Below are 25838 nucleotides of genomic sequence, written 5' to 3'. Positions count from 1 at the left end.
TATTTTTATATAGATGGCGATGTCGGGCGTGCCGGGTGTGTCGAGTGCGGCTGTGGCGTACGTTCGCGCCGCGTTGCTGCCAGCCGCCACCAACGCCGAAGCTGCCGCCGCCTTCGCGCGCCTCATACACTCGTCACTTAAGAGCAGGTGACAGCTTACACGCAATAACATCGCCTTAGCCTTTCTGCCAATATTTCATCACTGTAGTCATGTTAAACGAAAATTTCATATCTCACCCCTCAGGTATCTTAGGCGGTCACTACCATTTCCGCGCACTTATTTACAAAATACAATGATGTTTCATAATTAAATATATTTATATATTTGTCGTAAACGTAAACCTTAACAAATTAACTTAGATACCAAAGGACATTAAAAATACGGATAAAATCACCAACACTTTTAGCTGTATCAACATTATCAGCTGTACGACTCAATGCTGGACTTTGTTCTCCTCCATACATTTCCTATAGAGTCCGTAGAAAGCTGTCTGAATCCTTTTGCCTTCCCTACCTTGAGTGTGAACATCCTACGTTATATAGCCGTTTAGGTTGTACAAACATTGAAATAATTTATTGTTAACCTTAATGAAAACATTGAAATCATCGTATAAATTTGTTCTAATAGGTTTACACCAATTAACTTCTTCCTGCACAACCTGGCGCAACTGAGGGCAAGCGGGGACCAGAGCAGTAGTACGTCAGAACTGCTTTCGTTTATGCCACGGACGTACACGTAAGTTATATATTTAAATGTACTCTAGATTAATAAAAATTCATAATTATATTTCCCTAATTTAATTTTCACAGTTCCCCGCCTCATCTTAGACCTTCACGCTCTTAGTTTTAAATCTAAAATGAATGAGTTATTATTAAATAAAGCTTTAAAGGGTTTTTAGTTGATCAGAATGTGTGTAACAATGTTTATAAACTTATTTATATAGTTGATGTTATAATGTATAAATTAAACATTATTATGTTAAATTTTGTTTATTAGAGTTAGACATTATTTAAAAATAGCAATTGTCGAGTTTATGACTATTTTTATGGCGATATATCGCAATCGCCATGCTTGGCAGGTGCTTTGGCGATGGATGTGTTATGGTACGCTGTTGCCCACCCTCTGGAAAATGATTCCTTTTTTTGCTTTTTAAGACACTCACGAGAGGCCGATTTAATGCCCACACGAAAAGGTTGACAGAAGTGACAGTGGGCGGGTCATATCGCTCTTGCAACTGGTGATCGTTGGGGTCTAAAGGTTCAGACGTCCACGAGTGGGTAGATGCGGCATGGGGGGGGGGGCACCCACTAGGTGGACAAACGACATAGTGAAGGCCGGGTGAGGTTGCGGGATGCGATGCCTTCGGGGAGGTCAATGCTTAGCAGTAGAGCTCTATTAGCCAAAAAAGAAGAGATATTGGTCAGCTCTTCTCAGTAGATTAACTTTCTGAGCCTGTTTGAATGGCTACTTGAATAAAGATATTATTAATTTGAACAGCATGGCGCAAGAAGGCCGTTTGGTCCGCGTAGAGTGCCTCAGTTACGAGAAGCGCTACGACCCAGAGAAGCACTACGTGTACGCTCTGCGTGTTTATCGCCAGGGCCAGGTGACGCCCTCCGTGCTCTACCGCTCCTACAAGCACTTCACAGAACTTTATCAGAAGATTTGCCTTCATTTTCCTCTCGCGAAAGTACACAGGTAAGAAGCGCAAAACATTGGATACGTTGATTTATATCTGAATTATTTTAAACTGTGATCATACCATACCATACCTGTAAATTTATGTAAATAAAGCTATCATCTTTCATTTATAACACGTCGCTCTGCTGGATATGGACCGCCTCCAGAGATTTCCAATAGAACCGGTTGGAAGAGACTTGCATCTAGCGTCTTTCGACGACCTTAACAATGTCGTCCCCCGGTCTAGAATCTTAAGTGCCAGCGGCCACGTGTTCTACGCGCTATGTGACTTGAACTTACCAATCCACCGGGCTATATCGGTCATTATCGTTAGTTACTCTACAGATACTTTTATTGTTATTTATGTTGTTGTAATTCATTTCGTTAACACTATATAACGAAGTGAGCAAATCGAGCAAACTGGATAAATAGGTAACTTTGTTTATCTCCGGTATTTACCCGTAATTACAACGATAAGATAGGTTTAGATACATTTTTTATTAATTAATTTTACATTATAAATATGTTATTCTTATGCTTTGCTATTATCTTTCAATCCTGAAGTGTGCGCGGATTCGTAACGCAAGTCGAGGACGTTGCTCTTGTGTTTCACGGTGGACGTCACTCGTGGTCGATTCAGTTGCTGCCGGTGCTGGGATACCAAGTCCCACGTACTGGTTCCATCTATTGTTTTACCGAAACTTATGTTACCACTGTTCTCTTGCTGGTTGGGGACCACATCAGTAGAATACGGTGGTGGACCGCTGCTGCGGCTTATAGAACTTTCTAGAGTGTCGCTTGAATAGACTGGCATTTTCTGTTGATTGGATGGCGGTTTAGGGGCCGGCGCTTTCTTCTTCTCCTTATTTGGTTTTACTTGTTTGGTTTTACTTGTTTGGTGTTCCAACTCTATTTTGTTCTCTTCCAACTTCTCTGTCTTATGTACTTTTGTCACTTTTTGTCTATCTAATATTCGTTGATCGTTTGCCGCACTTTTAATATCTTTAGGACGTTTTTTATTGTCTGATGGAGGAATATCGCGTATTCTTCCAGAAGTCTCCGGTACTTCGTTGGATTTTAATAAATTACTGGTGCTTTTCGACGGTTTCACTTTTGGTTTCGGCGTTGTTTGTGGCAATGTTAACATTGAAGCGGTTAATTTTTTAGAATTGTTATTGTAGTGTTCATTACCTGTATAAAATTATTAAACTTAGTATTTCTCTATGTACTGTGTGTGTACTGTAGTAATTGAATTAAAATGAATCCAGTTATGTGATATTTTACGTGTTTCTGATTTGTTATTGGAATTAATGAAATCATTTATTAAGCATAATATGTACTCTGTTGGTCATAAGTGTTACTAGAAATTTCCAACACTTTCAACGGAGCAGAGCACTTCCAACTGAGGACTAGTTGGAAGTGCTCTGCATCCAACGTCGTCTTTCGGCCTTATCCTTCAATAAGGCACGGTCGAAAGATGACAGCATTAATGCTTTAACTTTCGAACTATTTATCATTAATTATCGATATTTAAGAAAAAAAAATTTAATAGAGACTTTAATATTAATTTAGTGAATGTTACCAAAATATTCTTCTCTGTTGCTTCGATAAGCTCCCAATATAGGTATATCTGAATTTTTGTCCCTTTGTTCTCCGCCGCTCTTTTTCCCCGAAAGTAAATTGAAGGAAGCCTTAAATCTAAACTTGAACATTGCCACTGTACACATTATCGGAACATATGCTTAAAACATTTCTGGAAACTGAATGATCTGTTATACACAATTAACTATAAAAATCGCAACAATTTATATGGAACTGTGTGTCTGGGCTTACCGTCGTCGAAGTTCAATGCGGTAATAATTTAACAGTTACATTGGATATAATTTTTGTGTAGGTACGCAAATGCGCTTGTTCCATTAGTGTTTCAATCGACACGCGCGATAAGATTGCACCGAGTGTCAGCCATGTTGTGAATAGCGTTATCTAATCGCAAACAAATTATTTGTTACAAATAATTTCAATTATCGCGACGCGTACATCGCGGCGTGTTGCGGGAATCGTATCGGTAATCTCGAGATCGATTAGTGCCTGATTAACGTGTTTATTGTGATTTGGATCTTAATATGGTTGTAAAAGAACAGTAGCACCTAGATTAGAATTTAGACAATCTATTCGCTTAATGAGTATTGTATCGCTAATTGCGCTAGCCTAATTGTTGTAAACTCTCACTCGTTGGTGGGATGCTTTTACATTTTGAACCTAACAAAAATTAAATCCGGCACCCACAACAGGTTTAGATTTACATCTATAGAATATTGAGAAGTTATGTCGCTTTATGGACTGTCATCTAGTCAGATAATAAACTAAAATTAGCATAGATTATATATTATCTGAGGGTAGTCCAGCGGTAGAGGATTAACACTTCCGATCATATTAGTTTCGATTCCCGGGATGCAATCTTATGTAATTCACACTTTGCCACCATATCACAACTTATAACCAGAATGCGATCGCCAACCAGCCTAACAAGTGGCGATCTCGTGTATATTAAAGCGAGCTCTTACTGGACTTAATTGAAATTGGTTTTTATAAAGATTTTGTTAAGATACAGCTGTACTTATAATGAACACTTTGAAAAACACTTTAAAATTAATATGTAGATATTAGGGATTCTTGAGCAACTATTGATGGGACTTTGGACTGTGTGACTTCAGTAAGAGATTGTGATAGGCTGATATATATCAGTTTCACGTGAAAATTATGAACAGAGGATGCCCGATTTAAAGTACATTTCTTCGGCAGTCCTTTCATTTTTTAAATATAATAAAGGAGCTGACATGGGACGTTAGCGTAGAGGCGAAAATGGTTTAGTAAGCATATAGGCTTACAAGGCAGGGTTATAACAGTGCGATGTGCTATAAGACCACATTTATCTACAGCCTGCCGTCGGGGCTGCACGTAGGCCGATCGAACGTGCGGCAAGTGGCAGAGCGGAGGCTGAGCGACGTGCAAGCTTTCCTCACCTCGCTGTTCAACCTGGCTGATGAGATCGCGCATTCCGACCTCGTGTACACGTTCTTCCACCCGCTATTGCGCGACCAGCAGGACGTCGAGCCACAGAGGATGAAGCATCGAGGTGATTATTAAAAAAAAACTTTTATTCCAAAATCAAATTACAGTATGTGACTCTTCATATAAAACGTTAGATCTAAAGTGTGATGGAATCGCTTTTTGTTACCCAAGAGGTGATAAGGACCTGGAGGGGTCTAAAATATGCATCGGAAAGCTTTAATAAAAAATCTATAATTTTGTATGATTCTTCATTATTTTAAACAGGGAAATTAATTTCCAGGTTGAAAAGAAAGAAAAGCAAAATTTCTGGTGACGTATTTTTTGAACGTACAACGTGATGTCAAAATTATACTAATTTTGTTTTACACAGGCGAGGCGCAGGAAGCAGAAAGCAGCGGCTCAGGATCGTTGAAACTGTCAGTGCAATACGCAGGCGGGGTGCTGGCAGTGCTTATTCTTCACGCGCAGTCACTGGCCGCCACACCGCAGGGTTTGCCACCCAACCCATACGTGAAGGTAACGTCATAGTCGCTCTCTTTTGCCTTCTAGATAAGTATCATCAGAATATATGTTTATACCGTATGCTTCTATGTAGATTACCAAATAGAATTAGATATGCGTACCCCTGGACTCTCGCGGGCTTCCAAATGCGCAAATTTTCAAAATTATTTGTTATTATATTGCGTCTGGTGTCTTCCGAATTTATTAAGGTCGTCTGTCCACTTTGTGGGTGGACGCGTTCTACGCTGCCGGTTCGAAGTCTCACCTTTAGAACCTGCCATTACAAATATATAATATACAGCCAATGCATAGCTTTAAATTCACTGCACTTACATAACTCAAGGAATAAGGTTACCTTTTGTTTCAGGTTTATTTAGTCCCGGACCCGACTAAAGAAACGAAACGCAAAACTCGCGTCTTAAAACGCAACTCACATCCGTCATTCATGGAGATGCTCGAATACCGTTTGCCGCTAGAGGTCGTTCAGGGCAGGAGCCTGCAGGCGACGGTGTGGCATTACGACTCGCTGCAGGAGAACCAGTTCTTGGGGGGCGTGGTAATACCGCTGAGCTCCATACCGCTGCGAGAGGAGACGGTGGCGTGGTATCCCTTGGAGTATATACCGCGGTAGCTATTGCTTACACGCTCCGCTATTTGGAGCACCGACATGCCGACACGATGACTACGAAGATTTTTCTATCAGAATAGGCCCACGAAAGGCCTCTGCATCTACAGTCCGTCTGCGTTGATGCAGTGAATCATTATTGTCCGTCGACCTAGACAACCGATTTACAGTGTCAACCTGTCATTGACCAGTTGAAAGCATACTTTCGAACACAGCACCTGATAATGCAGTCCAAATCATTGTTCGCAGAAATGGACACAAAATTATAAAGTCAATGTCAGTGACTTTCGAATATATTAAATTAAAATCATTTGAACACCTGCAAGATGTATAAAACCAAAATTATTTACACTTATTTGATAACACATCTTTACTGTAGTTCTTCCGTGTTAAGAGTAAAGTGAATCATTGTCCGTCGGCCTAGCTGGCGACAGTCAAATAGGGTCAAATTGGGCACAACCGTTGGGTTAGAAAATATTCCTTTAACCGGTCACTGTTTTGACTTTATAAACAGAAACTATTTAATTGGTTAAGGGGCATGGTTAGGTTAGCGGACAATGGTAATAATTCATTGTGTTCTTAACGCGAACGGTCTGTACTTAAGTCGCAATCATAATCAAACTTACGCGTCGGAGTTCTAAGCACAAATAAGGCTTATTTTTACACTATATCACTTCGAATACTTCTTGAATTAGAAAAATTTTATGCCGGATCGTGTATATCATTATTATGTAAATGTAAATCAATTGTTTAACATACGAGTCAAGTTTCTAGTAAAAAAAAATATGATAGCAAAATTTTACTTTTTGATTAATTCATCGTTATTTTGATTATTATCACAGAAAATCAATTATTATATTAAAAAATAGTGTATAAAAATACGGCAGCTTAATTTGATATCGAAGCTATGGTTTCAGAGCTTTCGAGATAAATATATATGTGTGGCATCTTGTTGGCTTGTCCCGAAGTATACGTATAACATAATACGTGTATATTTTTTGTTACAATATAAAAATCTAACGCAATTCTAGATTAACGTTTTAATGTTGTTTAACATTAGAAATTTTATTAAAATTCATAACTTTTTACAAAAAATTACACTAAACTTCAATAGGTCAATAATCAGAAATCGCTGCGATCTGCATACGTTTATCATGTGCATTTGCCTACTACAGCTTTTTGATAAGAAATTCTGAAGACGAGTGAGATGTCTCTGTTTACGTTTATTATGGAGGCGGCTTATTAATGTCGTAACATAAAAAGAAGTAATATATTTACTCAGTTGGGTTTTATAGGAATTATAGGGAATTACAGGAAAGAGGTTTTACAGGATATTTAATCCAAAATTTATTGTCATCTAAACTTTTAAAATTTGTTACATGATTATTCAGAAATTTTACACGGGAAACAAAATACATTCGACTCCCTTGTAAAACACAGTTACCCACAAAAGAAATACTAATTTTACGAAGCCATAATAATAAGCCGACTTTATAATTTTCGATAACTTTGCATCGGATCTTTGGTTATAACTGTTTTGGCCAAAGGCTTTATGTTGAATATTTAGTCAAAATTATGAAAATTTCCAGTGCCAATCGCTTAATTTTACTTAACTTTTGCTTGACGGCCGCAACTTTGTTAAGTAGCCGTTCTAATTTATATATAACAATTCCTATGTTGGTATTGAATCGACTTAATTAGTCACATTCCAAAATTAAATCAACTATTTTTGTATAGCTTTTAGCTTTCGTGTTATTTATTAATAGTGCGTTTATATCACATTAATGTAGATTAAAAACTTATATAAAATGTATTACCACAGATTAAATGAAATCACTTTTTAGTGGCTAAAAAAATATTTTCATCAAAGTATCATTCATTCATTCAGTCAATTATGTCAGCCGATAGACACCCGCTACAAAGCTACACGTATCTTGTGACTCCCCAGGTCCTATGTTGTCGGTCCACTTAGTGGAGGGAATTTCCAATGCCGCTTGAAAGTATCATATTACAAATTAATAGCAAATTTCGCACAAAAAACAGTATTTATGAAAGCATTTCAAGTTTTTCTCATATAAAAGAGAATTTTTATCCAATGTCCTCCGGTATAAAGTATTAATAAATTTCCTAATCTACATATTTAACGCTTTAATTGTAGGAAAATGACTGTAGAGTTAAAATTTTACATCAAAAGCCCTAATGCAAACTCACTGTGATGATTATCACACAAATAATGCATCATTATCTAACAATTGTCGATAGGAATCATGTAAATAGCATTTAAATTTATTTTGTAATTATATTAGCGAATTATAGATTTGAGATCTGATGTTGAATGCAAATATAAAAATCAATTTAAATTTGATTATTTTTAATGACTTTATTATGTGTAATTTTTAATTATGAATGCAATTTACGCAACGATTATTAACGAAATATAGCAACATTGTTTTTTTTACATTGCAATCTATTAAATATTATCTTTGTCAATATATTCAACGTATACACTATATTTTTATTGCATGTCATATTATTTTTTTTATTTACATTTATGAAGTATTGAAAATATTACGTAAAGCTTTCGATTGAATGTTACTATATTATGTGTAATCATCTCAAATGTCACCTGTATATAAATAGATAGGTTTTGTATGAAATATACTTTTACATATAACGACTTATATAAACGATTTTGTATATTAAATATAATGAAATTCCTAATAAAACGCTGAGATATATTGTGTACTTTTATTTTTAGTTTCATACAATTAGGTCTTCATCTGGTGTTATTTTAAGAAGGTAAGCGTTGGGACCATATGGTCGTTTCGTTAATGCTTCCTCTGCGATGTAGTACGGAGCAGTTTCGTTGGTCGGTAAGTAATATACTCCGGGGCGAGTGAAGTTGGTTTTTAACCCCAAAAGGTTGGTGACGAGGCGGTCTTGATAACAATCTGCGTTCCTTGCCTTCATAACTGAATCACAGCGTACGGCCAGGAACTTACCCGGGTGGTTGAGAGCGGTGACCCAATAGAAAGCCGCTCGGTAATGACTGCAGAGAGTTAGACAGGGCAGTAGGAAGCCGTGTGCCATGGACTGTTGGTATTCTCCTAAGAATTAAGTAAACTACAGAATTTCTGAATCCTAATTATTTTTTTAGGTGTTGATAGCAATCCTGTCAACTTTTATAGTGCTTCCATCACAAAATCTAATGTAAAGAACAATGTACTTCATTATTTTGCCCATTACATGTAATTTCTTGGTGTCTATTACTAAACAGTAAACAGTAGATAAATAAAAGTGAACGAAATACCCCGTTTCGAATTAGTCTCCAGATTTACCAAATTTTTCTAACCTTTAAGATGCTAATCAATAACTTTTTAACTAATAGTAATGATGAATAAAAAAATATATATATAAAAAATATTGTTATAAAAACATAACCAAAAGAACTCATTTTCTGGAAATAAGATAATATTATATAATGGAATTTGATAGCATTAGTAACTTATCATAACTTAAAATATATAAGAGAGATAAGTTAAAAGATTGCACGTGTTAAAGAATTTAATACTTAAGAGTAAGCCAGGTGGCCAGTATTAAAAACATAAGTAGTTTATAGTAAGTTGATTTATGGACATTTATTTTATTAATTTATACTTTTTATGTGAAATATAAGAAATTGCGAAATTCACAATAAATTAAAATTAAAATACTCTTCTGTTTTTGTAGATCTATGAACGTGATAAAAAAGCTATGTAGTTTCTGCGTACAAAAATTCATATATGCTGTTTTCTGAAGTAGAATGTCCAATAGATTTCTTAACTATAAGCACAAAGTACCAACGATAATGCGAAATGTTAAGTACTAAATACTATATCTTAGGCATTACTGCTTTCCTGACATGTTAAATGCTATCTTAAATCTTAAGTCAATTTGTGTAATAAAAATGAACAGTATGATAAAATATCAAATACGTTTACTCAACCTAGGAACTTTCAACGAACTCTAATTGATCGTCAACTTATTAACTTTTTTAAAATCTGGTCAGACTACTCTGCTTCTTAAGGTGTTATAGTTGTGGAAAAGAAGCAGGAAGAAACTCCGAAATAACATGTTTTTAAATAAAGTTTAACTCAGGTATACATATACAGTTTATTATACCCGAAATGAAATAAAAAAACAGGCGACTTTAATGCCAAGGACTTATCGTTTAAATTTTCGTTTATATAACAAATTGGAGCTATTTATCTTTTGCTTTAACAAAGTCATTAAGTTATACACAACTCTCTACAGTAACTAAACTGGAGGACTCTCTTGGATACAACGTTAAATTTTTCTTTCTAGATTTCTAAAAAGTAGAACATAACTATAGAAATAAATATCAAATATGGACTTACCGCCATTAGCGTAAAAATCAACTTGCGCTACTTTGTCAGCAATACCGAATCCGTCAATGTTCGTATGTAGAGCATCCACTGTTTGGGCCGCATTGGCGTTAAATCTTTCTTCTGGGGGTAGGTTTCTGAAGCAAGGGCCCGCGGGGTCTAGACCTTCAACAAATTTAATAAATAACTAATAAAATTTAGATATGCGCTTAGATGGAAATAATAAGGTAAAATAAAACAAAAGAACGAAGAAGAAATAATTTCACAACGGATAGAATTCACGCCGTGCGACCATCTAAGCAGCCGTTTTAATAGGTTGTCATATTCAACAGAAAAACTAATGTAGCGGCCTAAGTCCAGAAAAACATACAAAATATGGTTGTTCATCGTCATTTCAGCCATGGGACGTCCAAAGCTTGCATCCAACGTCTTTCAAGGACCTTAATTGCGGGTAGAGGTCATACGTTGCGTTTGTCGGTTCGTGGTATCTACAACTGAAACTTAAGGTCTCAGCAACCACCTGTCCTGCGCGCTAAGTGATGATGTAACCTAGATGGCTAATTAGCAGAAGCGAAGCTACAATAGAAGCACAACGCTATCTGTTCAGGCAAGGTATTGAAATTTCATGTCAACATCATCTTCATCATACGTATTTCTTAAATTATATTGATTATGTTTACCTGTAAGTCGCATCGGTTTTTTTCGTGTTATCTGATGATACCTATCGGCGGCATGGGAAGCTATGTGAGCGCCGAGGCTTACTCCGAGCAATTCCAGGTGTTTTGGAGATAGTCCTCTATACGACAAGTTTGCTAGAAATTCACCCAGAACGTGACCTAGTGGCTTTGTTAGACGGGCAGATCTGGAAGTAGTGACAATTATGATGAACAATTCTTTACACAAAAGTCTAAAGTTATTTCGATCATTTAAACAAGCAATCATGTATACAGGCTGTTTGATTATAGATGTTAAAGTTTTAAAGTTGTGAATGTGTAGCTCATTCGTTAGCAAGGTTTGTAGCTTTTAAACTTATTTCTAATCATCATGTGTAAATGAGATTTATGTACTTAAATGATGAAATGATGTTTCCGAAATATGTTATAATAATTTGTTTTTCTATTAGAATGCGACAACTAACAAAATCTGTAGGTTCAATAGTAACAAATAATCGGAATTTTGAAAACGCCTTTTCTTAGCACATAATCAATTTTGAATAGTCTTTTTCTTCTTGGTAGTTTATCTTCGTTTCTGAAGGTCCCAAGTTTCTTGGAAAGCTTCGGTCGAGATTTCGACGAACTGCTTCCACAGGTGCCTATTATCTGGTTTTCTGAGTGCTTTCGTTATTATGATGCCCGTTACCATTCGCACAAAGTCCGTCCATAAGATTAGTAATCGCTCTATTTTTCCTACGACAACTAGTTTATCGTGACCCGCTGGTTGCCCCCGCACTATGTGGCTGAAGTTGCCCAGAATCCGCTAATATCAAATAGCGGAGTACCTTGTCTTTATACGGACTTGATCGTAATAAGGTATACCATACATTAATTGATGACAAATGAGCTAAACATCTACCTGTTTAAAGCTTTCTCACTTATATCCAATTACTATGTATATATATATTTATTACAGAAACAAAAGGAAGATAAAATTTTATGTATCATTATTTTTTGGCAACATTACTTTAAAAATAATTTCACAGTCAGCGAAACACTTACATCGGATAACTTCGCATCAACACGGGAAATATTTCCATGACGATCACATTGCGCTTCATGTGCAAGTACGGTTCCAATAACATACGAGCGACCGGAGAGAATGCCGCGTCGAGATATCCAGTAACAATAACCTGCAATTCCACGTATAGTAAACTAGATCAAGTTATTGTATTTTGTTGTAATATTAATTTTAAACAGTACGTCGTTGATTTCTTCCTAAAGCTTGTTTTTTATTAGTAAGAATTATAAGCACTATATTCCGAATCAGGCTTGTGAAAATAAAGCTCCAGAATTTACAACGCTTCCACAGTATAGCTTGTTCTCATTAAAGATGCAGCGATACAACGTCTTTCTTTGACTTAGTTACGCTCCAATCATATTATCCTACACCTAATTAGACATTGCAAAAGTACAGTTGTGAACTTAACTATTTAATTAAAGGATTTGTTTCATACATACTATGATGGTTCACAGCATTCTTTATGCTTGCAGACTGTGGTAGAATAGCCTTTTGTGAATGTGTTACGATTGACAAGGCACTCATTATGTTGGTAATAGTTACTGTGGTATATACATCAGAAGGTAAAAGACCACCGATGAGCCTCCTGACATGGGCATCTTTTAACTGTAGAGGGTAGATCTGCCTCAAGAAACAACCGTAATTTCCAGTTGTTTCTGTTTGTTCAAGTTTGTTAGTCAATAATTTATAATTATAAATAACTATCTCGGAAATTGCTTAAATACTTTTACGTTTTCTACCATTAAAAGTATACTTGTGTTTATTCGGAATCATTGATTAGGCCATCTTAGTAATGGGGGCTTTAAATGATTAGATAAGAAGTTCAAAAGTAACCACAATTAAGTTATTACTTTTCTATAATATACATTGAGCACATAATAATTATTATTTTGTCAATTTGCTATTTGAAATGTTTGTACCTGTGTTTTTCGCCTTTTGAAATCTAACACACTACCGACGCACGCAGCGGCGTTGTCGTCAAGTTTGCACATTTTCTCATTTACTTCAAATATATTCGACTTCGGCCAGTAAGCGATGACCGACAGAGACCTTTTAGTATTCTCTGACAATGTAGTTGTTCGGGTCATGCCGGGGCCTGATGATTGACACAACAAGAGATTAATCCCACTGAGAGTTCACTTGACAATAAAAGATTTTTAACTTTACACTTTTATATACAGTTAACATAGCACTTTTTTTACCACAATTTCGTAAATCGGTGAAAATTACAGGCGATTGTGTAGGACGTCAATAGTAGTATAGAAATTTATTGATGCATCTCGGCGCTTCAGCTTCTGTATGGCGCCAATTTATATAATACCCCATCTATCATCACCAACCCCGATTAATCTAGTATTTCTGTAGTTTCTTCTGCCAGTTTGTCTTCCAGAGTTGACTCTTTACGAAGTGGTAGGAGCGTTAACCAGGCAATAGCAACAGGTTAAGTCTAGATTCGGGCCGAGTCTGAATGCTAAGAATGTATTAACGACTGTCCCTTACAGCCAGCCAGTCCCCTTAACTTGATCAGCTTATAGAGCGTTTGCCTAAGCGAACTAAAAGCTCGGCTGCTTCCCGGTAAAATTATAGTACGAAGCGGCCCGAGCTGAAGCTCTTCTGGGAGCCCACAAGCTTTGCTCACTTAAAATAGGTTTTAGGCTAAGCGCCCTCTGCGCCCTGTCTTCTGGAACCCGCAGAATCTTCTGGAAACTTGTTTGCGAGCTCTGGCAGTCCTATATAACTAGAGCATAAAGTTTGTCGCTACGACCGCAAGTCTCAGTCCTCTACTGCTATTCTTCCACGACAAGAGTAAATATTCACTAACTATTACGAAACTTGATAACTCTAAGTAAGAAAAGAACCAATATTTAGCCACTTCCGCACATACAGTGGTAGTCGTGCAACGACCAATATTTAGCCACGGAAGTGGCTAAATATTGGTCCTTTTCTTACTTAGGATGGACTTCCGCAAGGTAACGCTTGATTCCATTAAATATTGATAACTCTACTGAGTATAGTGCCTCAATTTTAGTTTCTCTTGAGTATTATACTCGTATTTACGATCTTGACGGCCAAGGATATAGGAACTAAAGTTAATAGGTCTATCATTTCATGTATGACGCCCAGTGTTGGACATAAGCTTTCCCCATGGATTCCCAAGTTACTAAGTTTTACAAGTATTGCATTTTATTAGAGGCCGGCTTAACGTAATAATAATATCAGTTATTATTAAAAAAATACTCACAATCCGCAAACAATCCGACCGGATATCCGGTGTCTTGCCAGGCCGAGGTCAACCCACATCCAAATACAAGACTCAAAATATATTTCATAACGAAAAGTTTTGTCACTTTTCACAATACATGAATAAAGCACACTACTGATCAATAGTATTAGTATTATAACACTGATGCGTTTCTCAGATACGCTGAGGTCGAGTACGAAACGTATGTATTTACGAGCGAGGCGACTGAACAATTTTCAAATTCTTTCTGATTGAATACAAAGGAACACTATTGTGTTGGATGGCATTTATTTATTTGTTTTTGGATTCACTTCATACTTTTTAATTTTTTAATTATCGCTATTATATAATTATTTTTCTTATGAATTAATACGTCTTAACTCGGATTATGCACGAGGAAATATTTCAATATAGTAAGAATATTTTATTGTAACTGACTTGAAGAGATACTACGCTGGTAAAATCTTTCGTTTTGTTTTTTTTTTTTTTTATAGACCATTGGTATTTGTTAGCGGAGATTTAAAACTTTACCAGGTTTGAAGCGACAAAGCATTAAACAACTCTTTGCATGTCATTACATTTACAAAAAAGTGAAAAAGAATTGCAATTACTCATTGTAGTTTATATTCAAATTATTTGAACATGTCTTAAGTTATATAAAAGAAATAGGTATATGGTTAAGGAGGACAAGGTGGACAGACGACCTTGTTAAGATTGTTTGAAGATGCAAAATGTACGCCGCTTTCTAATGGTCCTATTAAACAGAAAGATAATGATGATTGAAAAAAAATATTAATACGTAAGTTGTATTCACAAGTGTAAGACAATAACTGTAGAAATAAAACATATTTGTTAATAATTATTTTTATTGTTCATCAGTTTTATGAATCTAATAAAACTATAATTAAAAATGAGGACACAAATTACAAGCCCGATTAATGTTTAGTATATTTTAGAATTACTAAGATAATAAGGGTACTAAACAATGGTAGCAGAGCGAGAGGACTGAGGCTTATAATCGAAGATCGCGGGTTCGATTCCCGGAATACAATCTTATGTAATTCACACTTTATACATTAATTATAGAGGATTGCAACTACTCACGAACAAGTTCCCAGAGAAATGACAGTAGCGTCCTCTACTTACTTTAATGTGATGGCCAACCAGCCTGTCCATGATATTTTTGCGGGGACCTATGCCTTGCAGCAGGCGTCTATGGTCTGAAATGACGAGATTACCTTTTATGAAAACAATTTACGGGCACGTAATGCAATGTTTAGAACTACTTCAATATATCTGGAACAATTACAAACTTATTAGTAAATGAAATATCCTGTGTGGGATACCGCAGCATTTTTTAAAAAAAAGCAGAAACATTTATTATGCTTTCTCATCGCTCTGTTTGCATTAAAGGAAATATTCTTATGTATATCACAAGATTTCCAAAAATCGTAATATTCCATCCAAGTTCCATCAGTCATTTGAAAGAAATTTTCTTTGCAATAAATTTTTTCCTTACAATTAAGCAATTAATTAAACCATTCTTTTTATAAAAATAGGTGGACTCTATTCAGCTGTTTCTCAAAGTTATCAAAAAAAAAAATCGCGCCAAGATTGTGAAAACCTTAAAATGAAAGATCAATAGTTAAAAAGAAATTTTAAGTAGTGCAAATAGAAAATCAGTGGCTATTCAATCGTTATAGCAACTTTCCGCTCTGTTTTTCTTTTCGTACCGTCTCGAGTGATGCGAAAATTGCCCCCCGCCGAGTAAAACGCGTGCTCTTGGCTTCCATCCGTTTTAAACGTTCAACATTCATGATGCAACATTTAATGATACCCACCTCATTTTACCCCAAATATTTAAACTATGAGGTTAATTTGTTATACCTAATAGAAATCTGGATATTTTTTTTTTGTATAAGGTTTTCAAATGTATATAGCCTATATATAGCCTATATACATTTAGATCTAACAAAATCTAAGGTCTTCATACAAAATTTTAAATTAATTATTTTAATTTTTAATTTAACTTATTTAATTAATTAGTTATACCTAATAAAAATCTGTATGTTTTTTTGGATAAGGTTTTCATATATATATATGTATATGTCTCAAATATATATATATATATATATATATATATATATATATATATATATATATATATATACATATTTGAGAGTGAGGATAGAGTAGATAGAGAGGAGAGAGTAGAGGATAAAGTAGAAGATCTTACAAAATTTAAGGTCTTCATACATAATTTTAGGCAGGGAAAAGTCTTCGTCAAAATATTCGTATTTTATATTTTCAGGATAAAAATAAAATTTTTAAGATTTTTAAACAAAACTTGTATCCTAATTGCTGTAAGTCCACTGAAATTGAACCAAATTAATGAATTAATTAGATACGTGGAGATTTCCGCAACTAAGCATCATTGCGGTTGGAATATTATGTCGCCTTAAATTTTAGCTGGTTACGACCGGCCCTAGTATACTTAGGCTCCAGGTCACTGAGAGTGCGATAGAGAGAGCTATGCTCGAAGATTGCTGCCAGATCGTATCAGAAATGAAGAGATCCGCAGAACAACCAAAGTTACTGACGTAACTCAAAGTATTGTTCGTTTGATATGATTGTGGGCTGCACACATCGTTTGTGCAGCCGACAGAAAAATTGATTGTGACCGAAAGGTTATCGAGTGACGACAACGACATGGTCAGTAGGCGTGGCGTCGGTAAGCCTTAATAAGGCCAATCGAGGACATATTTAAAGGTCGCGGATAGTCGCTGGATGCGGGAAGCGTAATACCGGTCATCGTAGCGATCTTTGTGAAAGGCCTATGCCTTGCAGTGGGCATCTATCGGCTGAAAAGAAGATGATACGATATAGCAAAGAAACAACGTTAGGAACTAAAAAATGCGTCATGATTCAATTATTTAGTAACCACACCGGTTTTATAATATCAACCTCTATTAACAATATACCGGTATAACAATATACAACAGTAATATTATATCAGATTTAAATAAGTATTGTTAATTACGTCACAATGTATATGTATAACTTATTTCTATTTAATCTTATTAGTCTCATTCTTGTTCTTGGGAACTTCCTCATGACTGACGCTCGTGGAATCATCTCAGGCTTTTCTGTTTTCGGAAAGTTGCACGCGTATATATCCTTAATAGTTCTATCAACTGTAACACTGTTAATAATTATTTACTTAACATTTAAATTTAAATTTTCTGGTCTGTAATGACTAGTATTTACTATTGAAATACAAGTCACTTTTTTAAAGAAGTTGGCAGGGAATTAAAATTACACTGTGTGTAAGCAGTGGCGGTTTTATAATTAATCACCCGCATAGAAATCGAATCGTCGGTCTACGATTATACGATTATATCACAGTTTTTAACCACTGTTTTCAACTTTATTGCCTGTCATCTTAAATGTTACGTAGGAGAAGTAGCTTCATTGGCGTATTTTAAAAGAGTTACACTCTTACACTGACAATTACTACTGATTATACAATTTAGAAAAATTTTGTTATATTCGAGTAACAGTGTAACAATGTCTTCAGAGATACCAACGCACCGGTGTTTCAAGTGACAACTCTCTGTTATTGTGCCGTCGGTGCATTGTAATTTAAAGCCACCAATAAGTATTTAAATCTAAATAATCAGATGTTTAAATTTTTCTATCCTGAAACGGTTGTAATGATATGCACGTATTGTAGAGATTTAATATCTAATTTGTTTATTAACACTATTGTACACCAAAATTACAATAAAAAGTCATAATAAAAATGGGTAATAGGTAAAAATAAAACATTTTATGCAAAATTGGTACAAAAGGCGGAATTATGGTCCATTGTGTTAGACAGAAACAGTTATAATCTTTAGTAAAGTACGATTGTTTTTTCTAGTCGTAATTACCACTTTTTCGTACATTTCATAGTTTAGCGAATCATATGTGATTTTCCTAAATTTAAATAAAGCTGTGTGTCTATTTGTCGATTTTTTTTTATTTTCCATATTTTAGTTCGACTTCTGGACGTGTTCTTTTGTATTTTTCTCTATTTATATTTATCAAAAAGGTTTTAATATGAACCGTGTAGACTGTTTCGTTACAATCTATTTAATTAATATACTTTTGGACTGCGTCGACTTTGAAACTGGTTCAACGATTATCACTAACAAAATGACTAGATTTTATTATACATTGTACCCTTTTGTTTAAGAATGTCCACAAATACAATCCAAAAAGGAATATAAAAATTAACTTTAATGTAATGTGATTGGACAACTATCATGAGAGATTGTAAACAAGAATTTCGTTTGCATGGTTTAGTTGTTTTTTTTTTCGTATATTTTTACTCAGATCTCACCGTATTGTGTTTACTATTCACAGGATAAAATAATAGAAATAATAATGTACGTTAAGAAAATGCAGAAACAGAAGACTGACCAAAAGAGGAACGAGAAGTAGATTAATAGAAATAATTAAGAAAATAATGTGTACCTCAAGGCGTTGCCAGCACAAAAACAGGACAGCGTTTGCTCAACTGACACGAGCAAAACTACCATTGTGTAAAATAGAGAGCATGTATTGTCTCTTTTTTATTTTTACCAGATTGAAACGATGCTCCAAGGAGTGATCAGTCCCAAGCGATCCCGTGATGTAATCTGATCTTGCTCACAGTATGAACTAAGCAGGAATTTAGCATTTCGAGATGCGAGAGAGTAGATCCGCGGCTTGATTCTTTGCTATTGTCTGTCTAACTTTTAAACATTTTCTTATATTGGAAATAGGTGTAAACAGATTTTTGGTATACACCCCTTTAAAACTTTTTCACCTATTTCTTTTACACTCTTGTGCGAGAGTTAATTGGAAATAAAAACTGTCACTAATCGTAAATGTTCGGTGTAACACAATCGTAGCGGTATTTTTAATCAGTTCATATCGTTAAGTTAGTTGCAACAGTGAATGTTTTGTTTAAGTATTAGTCAATAGGAACGTAGCTAGTAATTGAAGGCCCTGAGGAGTGGAAACTAAAATTACCCAAGGCAACCGTTAGAACTTCCTATAGCTAATTGCTCGCCGTATTACGCCGCAAAGGTCGGTTGAAACAGGATAACGCAATAATATAATAGACTTTAATTGGTAAGTCTACAACTAGATACTTAATAATTAACAGCGAATGTTATTGCATTTATTACAATTGAAATACAGTATACATACATACAAAAATAAACCGATATGGCCCACCGGATTGGCAAGTTGTAATAGCAGCGGGTATGTAAGGATGCGAATAGAAGGCCGCAAGTTAGTAGAATAGATGTCACGAACCGGCAAAAGCAGCATAGAACCTCCACTGTGATGAGGAAACTACTTAGTTGAGGTTAACGCTGGTCGCTAGCTGTGTCCAATCGGTCCTTTTGTTAATCTATGTGGGGGCCTATGTCCAGATGTTGATGTTCTACAGCTAATATGATCATGATGTACAGACTATCATACAGAAACATGACTTATTTTATGAGAATGATTCACAGTGTGAAGTTTGATGTGATTCAAAAAAATGTTTCTCCCTCTTTTAAAATTTTGTCATTTTAACTAAAATATTAATAAGTCAGCTCTGTAATATGAAAATAGTAAGATCTTTAAATTAACTGGGTACTAAATTTAACTAGATAAAATTAATTACAATTAACTTGATGTTTCCAGAAAACTTACAGCTAAGCTAAATGGCAATACGAAACCAAAATAAAACGTATAAATGATATTCAGTAATTTAGTTCGTTCTATTTAAAGTTATTTAATAAACGACTTCTTTTTTCTGCTTGCACACCGTTCGTGTAGCCGATGGCCGTTGGGGCTGAAACGTTGATGAGTGGCGACCACGGAGGCGAGTAGGCGCGGTGTGGGTGGGTCACCCACCAGGTGCAACAATGTCAAAGGTTCACGGGAAGTCACTGATTTCGGGCAACGCAAGACGGGTCATCGTGGCGATCATAGGTGTTTCTGAAGATGCTAATGCTGTTATCCCTAAGGCTTTTACAGCTTCATCGGTACTGAGTTCACGGAGCGGAAGGGTCCGTGAATTAAAGGCCTATGCTTTTGTCGGTGCGCTTCTATGGGCTGAAAAAAAAAGAAGAGTGACTTTTGACTTCATTTTCTAATATACTTTTTTAACAAATATATTACTCTAATATACTTATTATAAAAGTATATTAGAGTATTTATTTTGTTATAAAATTTTTAGTACTACAAGAATACACGCATTTTTATTAACGAAAAATATTGTGGGTTATTAAAAAAAAACGCGTTGTTATGGCTTCTAAAAATATTTCTATTCATTTGTAATACACACATTTTAGGTAATACGGAAATATGAAAAGCATTTGTTTTTTTTAGGAGAACAATGGATGTACCACAGAATTCACATGAATTACCTGCTCTATGTAGATGGTCTTCAGCTAATTACTTTATAAAACTGTTGTTTTGATCTTTGTTATAATATTATTTCCCGCTTCTGAACAGAATAGTAACGACGCGCTTTCATTTGAGATTTGGGTCATAGTCAAATTCAAAGTTCCCTTGGAATTCAAATTTCTTTTTTCATTCTCAAATCGGCCAATAAAAATATAAAGATTAATGAATTAGCAGACGGAATGAAAGAAAAACATTTATTGACAACGATTATCGTCATTAGGGCTGGGACTAATAAAAAAAACTACTCTAAGTTTTCAGCCAGTTATACCGATAATGTAGATCTTTTATATTCCACCACAACAGTGCCAAGATGATCTAGATCAGCATAATGCCTCCAGAGGTTTAAGGCTAAATATGGTGGGAATACTCGTTTCGCCGAGAAGAGAACAACTAAGAAAGGATTTTACGTTATTTCACTCGTAATGGATGTTGGATGGCGTACATAAAGTAAATACGTATTTTCTATTTATAGCTCTTATACTTAGGTATAGAACTTCTTTGGAAAAATGTTTTTGTCATGCCAAAAATTATCAAAATGCATGTGTCGGCCACGCGAAGCGAGCAGTGAACAGCTAATATATTAGATAAATCAATAAATTTAACCCAATTGCATATTCGTAATAAAATATGAATACTATTCCTTGTTCAAGTTTGGTGTATAGACGTTTGAGCTGCAAGGGCAAGTGCGTTGCACCGGCGCGGTTCGTCCGCCGACGCACTTTCGTCTCACTGCCGCAATATTTTTTCACATGCGGGTGTAGAAAGCCAATTATTTACTAATGTGGTCTTGGACGGAGACGCGAGTTGTACCGGTTCCACCGGCAGTACCACTCCGCATCGCCCCACGTGAGCACGCGGTCAGCGCGGCGCGAATTGCGCGGTTCATTTAAAATGTTTTGCTAGTTGTTCGCCTTTCGAATTTTTAACTTCATACTGTGACAATGAATGACTCCGTGATCGAGGATAGTACCTGGGAGTGGTACAAGGACACGGTGAAGTCCTGGCTAGAGGACCCGGGTGTGGGGCAGTTTGGGGATCTGAACATGACGTCACTGAATATGGACCAGGCGTTCGTGTTAGGGGTATCGGATAGAAATGTTTCGCTTTACAGCGTCTCTGATGATTGTTTTCGAGTGAGTGTACTTATAAAATAACTAACCAAAACTTTTTTTCTAAAAATTATTGACATTTGATTTTTATTTATTGCTTCATATCTACGTATTATTTTTTTGATATACATAACTTATTTAGTCACTTTATTAACTTCTTTGTTTTAATCTATCGTAAGTATATTAGTATTTGAAAAACCGCTATCTTGTTTTTGGAATGTGATCTGTAAACACTTTAGACGGTTATTGACATGACTTGTCCACAACAACAGTGAATTGAAAATAAAAGTTTTTATCGCTTATTATGATACTTGAACCTTACAATATTTTTGGTAGTCTATTTAAGATATAAACGTATATATTTTGCACTAATAGAGGTAGAATTTTTAATGCTTATGTAGTAATTAGCGACCTTTTTTAAAAAAATCTTTGACAAAAAACTGTTATATGGCGTGGGATATAATTCTCGAGAATTCGTTAATTGAATTATTAAGTCAATTGTTGTGTTATATAGCGATGATTTAAAAAAGAACATAATTTATTTTTATTATTATCATTTAAAATTATGATAGTTCTAACACAGGGTCATTAATTTTTTTAATACTCTTAATTGTAGACGCTAGAAAATATATACAGAATTACATAATGGTAAAGAAAAAAGTACAATGGGCGGTCTTATCACACGGGGCAATTTCTTCCAGACAACCAGTATGGAAACAGTAGAGGGATAAAAAAATTAATTACTCATATACACTGGAAAGATAGCGGTCTTAAAATTGACGATTCCCAGGAGTAAATTCGGCATATTTTTAAAATTGAAAACAACGCCTGGTTTAGAAATGGCATTCTTTATTTCTTTGTTTTATTACTCATTTTCAAAGATAAGGTCAAAGACCACAGTCGACAAAATAACATAACAGAAATCCTAGCTTAAAGATGATGTTGTTTTTTCAGGAGAAACAACTGTCGTTCTAGCCAGTATTTAAGAATAATAAATATGAAAAAAGATTTGTATCACTGAAAGCTGAAATAACTTAATCAATATTTACAACCGTCAGTTTCAATGATCTTATGATAAAAGTTTCACGGGACAATGTAATACGGTATTGTAAATTGATTATAATGACAATTTAGAAGGAGTATTGAACTGATTTAATTTAGTTTGTTAGTGTACAGGATAAATGCTGCCCATAAGACGGCGTGTCGGGGCAGGTTCTCTTAAGAAACAGCACGGTGCTGTCGCAAGCGTAATGAGATTTTTTAGCCGCGTTCGTGACTACGCTGCGGAATGCACCTGCGTTTCCCATACACGCCTCGTTTAATTAATACACAAAGTTGGGAAATACGAGGCCGCTTTTACACCGTAATCATTTCAAATGAGCACGTGAACCTTTCACTGCGTGAAAACTGCAGGCGTAGCGCTGAGGGGTCGGCAGTTATTACACCGACTGCATTAGGAATTGCCCGCCTTATATAAAGTGGTTTCTGGTTGCATTTGTACATCGATTTATACACATTATAACTCAACGTAATCATTACCAGCATAAGGGTTCAAAGAACTAAATTTATACGCTTGTTAAACGTCAAACTAAGTTTTGTAGAACGTACCCGACAACGTAAGATTATGGCTTTATACGGATCATAGATCTAAATAACTTAAGGCTCTTTGGTAGCACTTTGCGGAGAACTTAGTCTTGCTGATCTTGAAGATGGGATTGCTGTCCATGGCATGCGTATAATTTTGGCCAAATAAATCATAGTAAATAAGAAAGCTAACACACTCCTTGAACTAAGCCCTAGGCAGAAAGGCCGAGTGTGAGGTGTTCTAATTTCCAGTGCTATTAAGGAGAAGAAAGCGAGATTCTCCTCGTGGGTTGCGTAGGCGGCCATCGAAGTTGTAGCTGCGGATATGTGCTACTGTTTCTGGTTATCCGCCTTATAATAACGATGAAGGAACATCAGAAGGTTTCTAGTTGGTGCATGTCCGACATAACATGCGCATATGCTAAGGTACTTCCCGAACGTAAAACAAGAAACACAACCAGAATGAACTAATAGAACTGATGCATCGTAGTAAATTATTAAAATTAATTTATCTCATCATTTATTAGCACGAATAACCTTACATTATCTACTAAACCTAGCTAATTAAATACTTGGATATTCGTTATTTTTGAGCTATTTCACATGCAACAGTAATATTTTACATTATTTACTTTTTACAGTACGGTTCTTCCCCGTGAGATAAACACGCAACATTCTTAAGGATTAAAATTGTAGAGTTATAAGTAACTGTAATGTGTCTTCTAATTAGAAATCCCAGGAAAGTACACAAAGGTTCATTCTTCATGACTAGTTCACATGCACGTTAACTTGACCTATGTATTTATTCTATACTAGATGCTTTGATACTGTAATGTAGTATACTGTAGTGTAGTAGATCGTTCAATAAATAAAATTTATTTCGCAGTGATCACTTTTATTTAATGTGTTAGATGATCAGTAACATGAATTACGGTTGTAGATCGCGGATTCGATGTCTGCGATACAATCTTACATAATTCTCACTTGGTGCATTAGTTATACAGGATTGCCACTAATCATAAACAAGTTTATAGAGAATGGCCACCTCTGCGTACCACACTGCGATCGCTGCCAAGCGTGGCTTTTATGGTATATTCCCTCATAGTTATCTCTGGAGGAGACCTGTGCAGTGGACGGCTATTTTTATTACTTGATTTAATGATTTAATATCTTAGTAATAATCAATGACTACTTACGAAAACAGGTTTTTTTTTTTTTAATTTCAAACTGCAAAAATCTATAACAACTAATTTATAATATTAGTAATGTAATCATTAGTCATTATAGCGCTTGCTAGTACTCCATATTTTTTCGTTTAATTACATTGTTAAACGCATTTTTGGTTTTGATTAACGTTAAATGTTTAAAAGCTAAATTAAGAAATCATTTCGTGATTTTACGTATTTAAAAAAAATTGTCGTATTTGTACATCGCTGTTGAGTTTTGTTAAAAACATTTTTAATATTATTTAATAGGTCTTGATAAAATGGATAAAGACTTATGCAATTTTTGAACAGGAAAATAATGTGGTAAGAGCGGTTATTCATTTCAGGTTACAGTTTTATTGGCAATAAAGTGCAGCTTTCTTCGCGTTGGTAACTAAGTTACAATAATTGAATAATAAAGTGCCGTTACTCGGTGCTTAATGAGTTAAACGGATTTCCCCGGAAAAGCCCGTGACACGTCAATCGATGTAAGCGCCCAAAGGTCATCGGCTTTCGCGGCGGGAATGCGAATTGTTTTTTTTTAAACGTCAACATACCTGTGAATATAACTCTTCTAAATTGGATAGCGACGTCAGGTTTGACAAGTAGGTCAACAGATGACGCGTGCAGCGACAGATTATCATTTGTCTTTATCTGTTATTATGAGAGTTTTGTTTTCAATACACACAGTTCTAAATAATAATATGCAATAATATAATAATTTATTAACAATAAAAACATTTTTAAACACAATACTTTTTCATTTTAAAGCCGTGATATTTTTATCATGATAATCTTATTGTAAAAATTAAAAGCATTTTGATGAGTGAACAGCCTGTTGTACGCTTGATTTTGCAGTAAACAAAAAAAACCTCAAAAAATATAATGTTTACATACTATATCAAGTATTCGTATTTAAGAAGTTGTTTCCTGTTAACTATAGTACTGTTTACCGAGTTTAAAATTAAATATAGTATTTATTTCATTATAAAAAGTGATAAATTGGACAGGATAAATGATTGTACATAATGTAACCCTGACAGAATCATTCAATATCCTGCGTTATATTATATTTGTCATAATTTTGAATGGTATGAGGGTTTTAAATTGCGGTTTGCTACATTGTACTGGCTAATGGATCCTTTTACTGGAATATACAAGCATTTGTGTCATCGTCGAGTTGAAACCTACCTGAGTAGCTTTTCTACATAA

General features: G+C 35.1%; 4 protein-coding genes across 4 annotated transcripts in view; 2 read left to right on the top strand and 2 right to left on the bottom strand.

The window, feature by feature from the left end:
* Positions 1-8385, top strand: part of Pi3K68D (phosphatidylinositol-4-phosphate 3-kinase catalytic subunit Pi3K68D) — a 32567-nt gene extending 24182 nt beyond the window's left edge. The window contains exons 28-33 of the mRNA XM_068771498.1: positions 14-147; positions 628-735; positions 1498-1698; positions 4620-4816; positions 5123-5268; positions 5621-8385. Of these exons, the coding sequence (XP_068627599.1) occupies positions 14-147; positions 628-735; positions 1498-1698; positions 4620-4816; positions 5123-5268; positions 5621-5884 (1050 nt within the window). The 3' untranslated portion in view covers positions 5885-8385. The remainder of the gene's footprint in view (positions 1-13; positions 148-627; positions 736-1497; positions 1699-4619; positions 4817-5122; positions 5269-5620) is intronic.
* LOC137928874 (uncharacterized) lies at positions 2213-3630 on the bottom strand. The gene is made up of 2 exons (XM_068771877.1): positions 3263-3630; positions 2213-2871 (listed from the first exon to the last, which is right to left on the bottom strand). The coding sequence occupies exons 1-2, from the start codon at positions 3405-3407 to the stop codon at positions 2213-2215; spliced, it is 804 nt and encodes a 267-aa protein (XP_068627978.1). The 5' UTR covers positions 3408-3630.
* Positions 8386-8638: 253 nt separating the features above from the next.
* LOC137929029 (lipase member H-like) lies at positions 8639-14327 on the bottom strand. The gene is made up of 6 exons (XM_068772071.1): positions 14240-14327; positions 12918-13093; positions 11979-12109; positions 10944-11125; positions 10276-10428; positions 8639-8985 (listed from the first exon to the last, which is right to left on the bottom strand). The coding sequence occupies exons 1-6, from the start codon at positions 14325-14327 to the stop codon at positions 8639-8641; spliced, it is 1077 nt and encodes a 358-aa protein (XP_068628172.1).
* Positions 14328-21573: 7246 nt separating this feature from the next.
* Hgsnat (Heparan-alpha-glucosaminide N-acetyltransferase) overlaps positions 21574-25838 on the top strand; it is a 36658-nt gene continuing 32393 nt past the window's right edge. Inside the window, exon 1 of the mRNA XM_068771824.1 lies at positions 21574-21861. Within this exon, the coding sequence (XP_068627925.1) occupies positions 21670-21861 (192 nt within the window). The 5' untranslated portion in view covers positions 21574-21669. The remainder of the gene's footprint in view (positions 21862-25838) is intronic.

Source organism: Battus philenor, unplaced genomic scaffold (assembly GCF_028537555.1).
Source record: "Battus philenor isolate CCGP_79_NKW_IND1 unplaced genomic scaffold, ilBatPhil1.0.hap1 SCAF_4, whole genome shotgun sequence".
NCBI lineage: Eukaryota > Metazoa > Arthropoda > Insecta > Lepidoptera > Papilionidae > Battus > Battus philenor.
Note: the sequence above shows the minus strand (reverse complement) of the source record. Positions and strands in the feature narration are given on the sequence as shown.

Bases quoted from the DNA above. Each gene is read 5' to 3' on its own strand.
- LOC137929029 (XM_068772071.1), bottom strand. From the start codon at position 14,327: ATGAAATATATTTTGAGTCTTGTATTTGGATGTGGGTTGACCTCGGCC. The intron at 11,126-11,978 runs GTAAGTGTTTCG...CACTACTTCCAG, and splicing joins TTGATGCGAAGTTATCCGAT to ATCTGCCCGTCTAACAAAGC. The intron at 8,986-10,275 runs GTAAGTCCATAT...CTTAATTCTTAG, and splicing joins TGATTTTTACGCTAATGGCG to GAGAATACCAACAGTCCATG.
- LOC137928874 (XM_068771877.1), bottom strand. From the start codon at position 3,407: ATGTGTACAGTGGCAATGTTCAAGTTTAGATTTAAGGCTTCCTTCAAT. The intron at 2,872-3,262 runs GTAACATTCACT...AATTTTATACAG, and splicing joins CAACAGAGAAGAATATTTTG to GTAATGAACACTACAATAAC.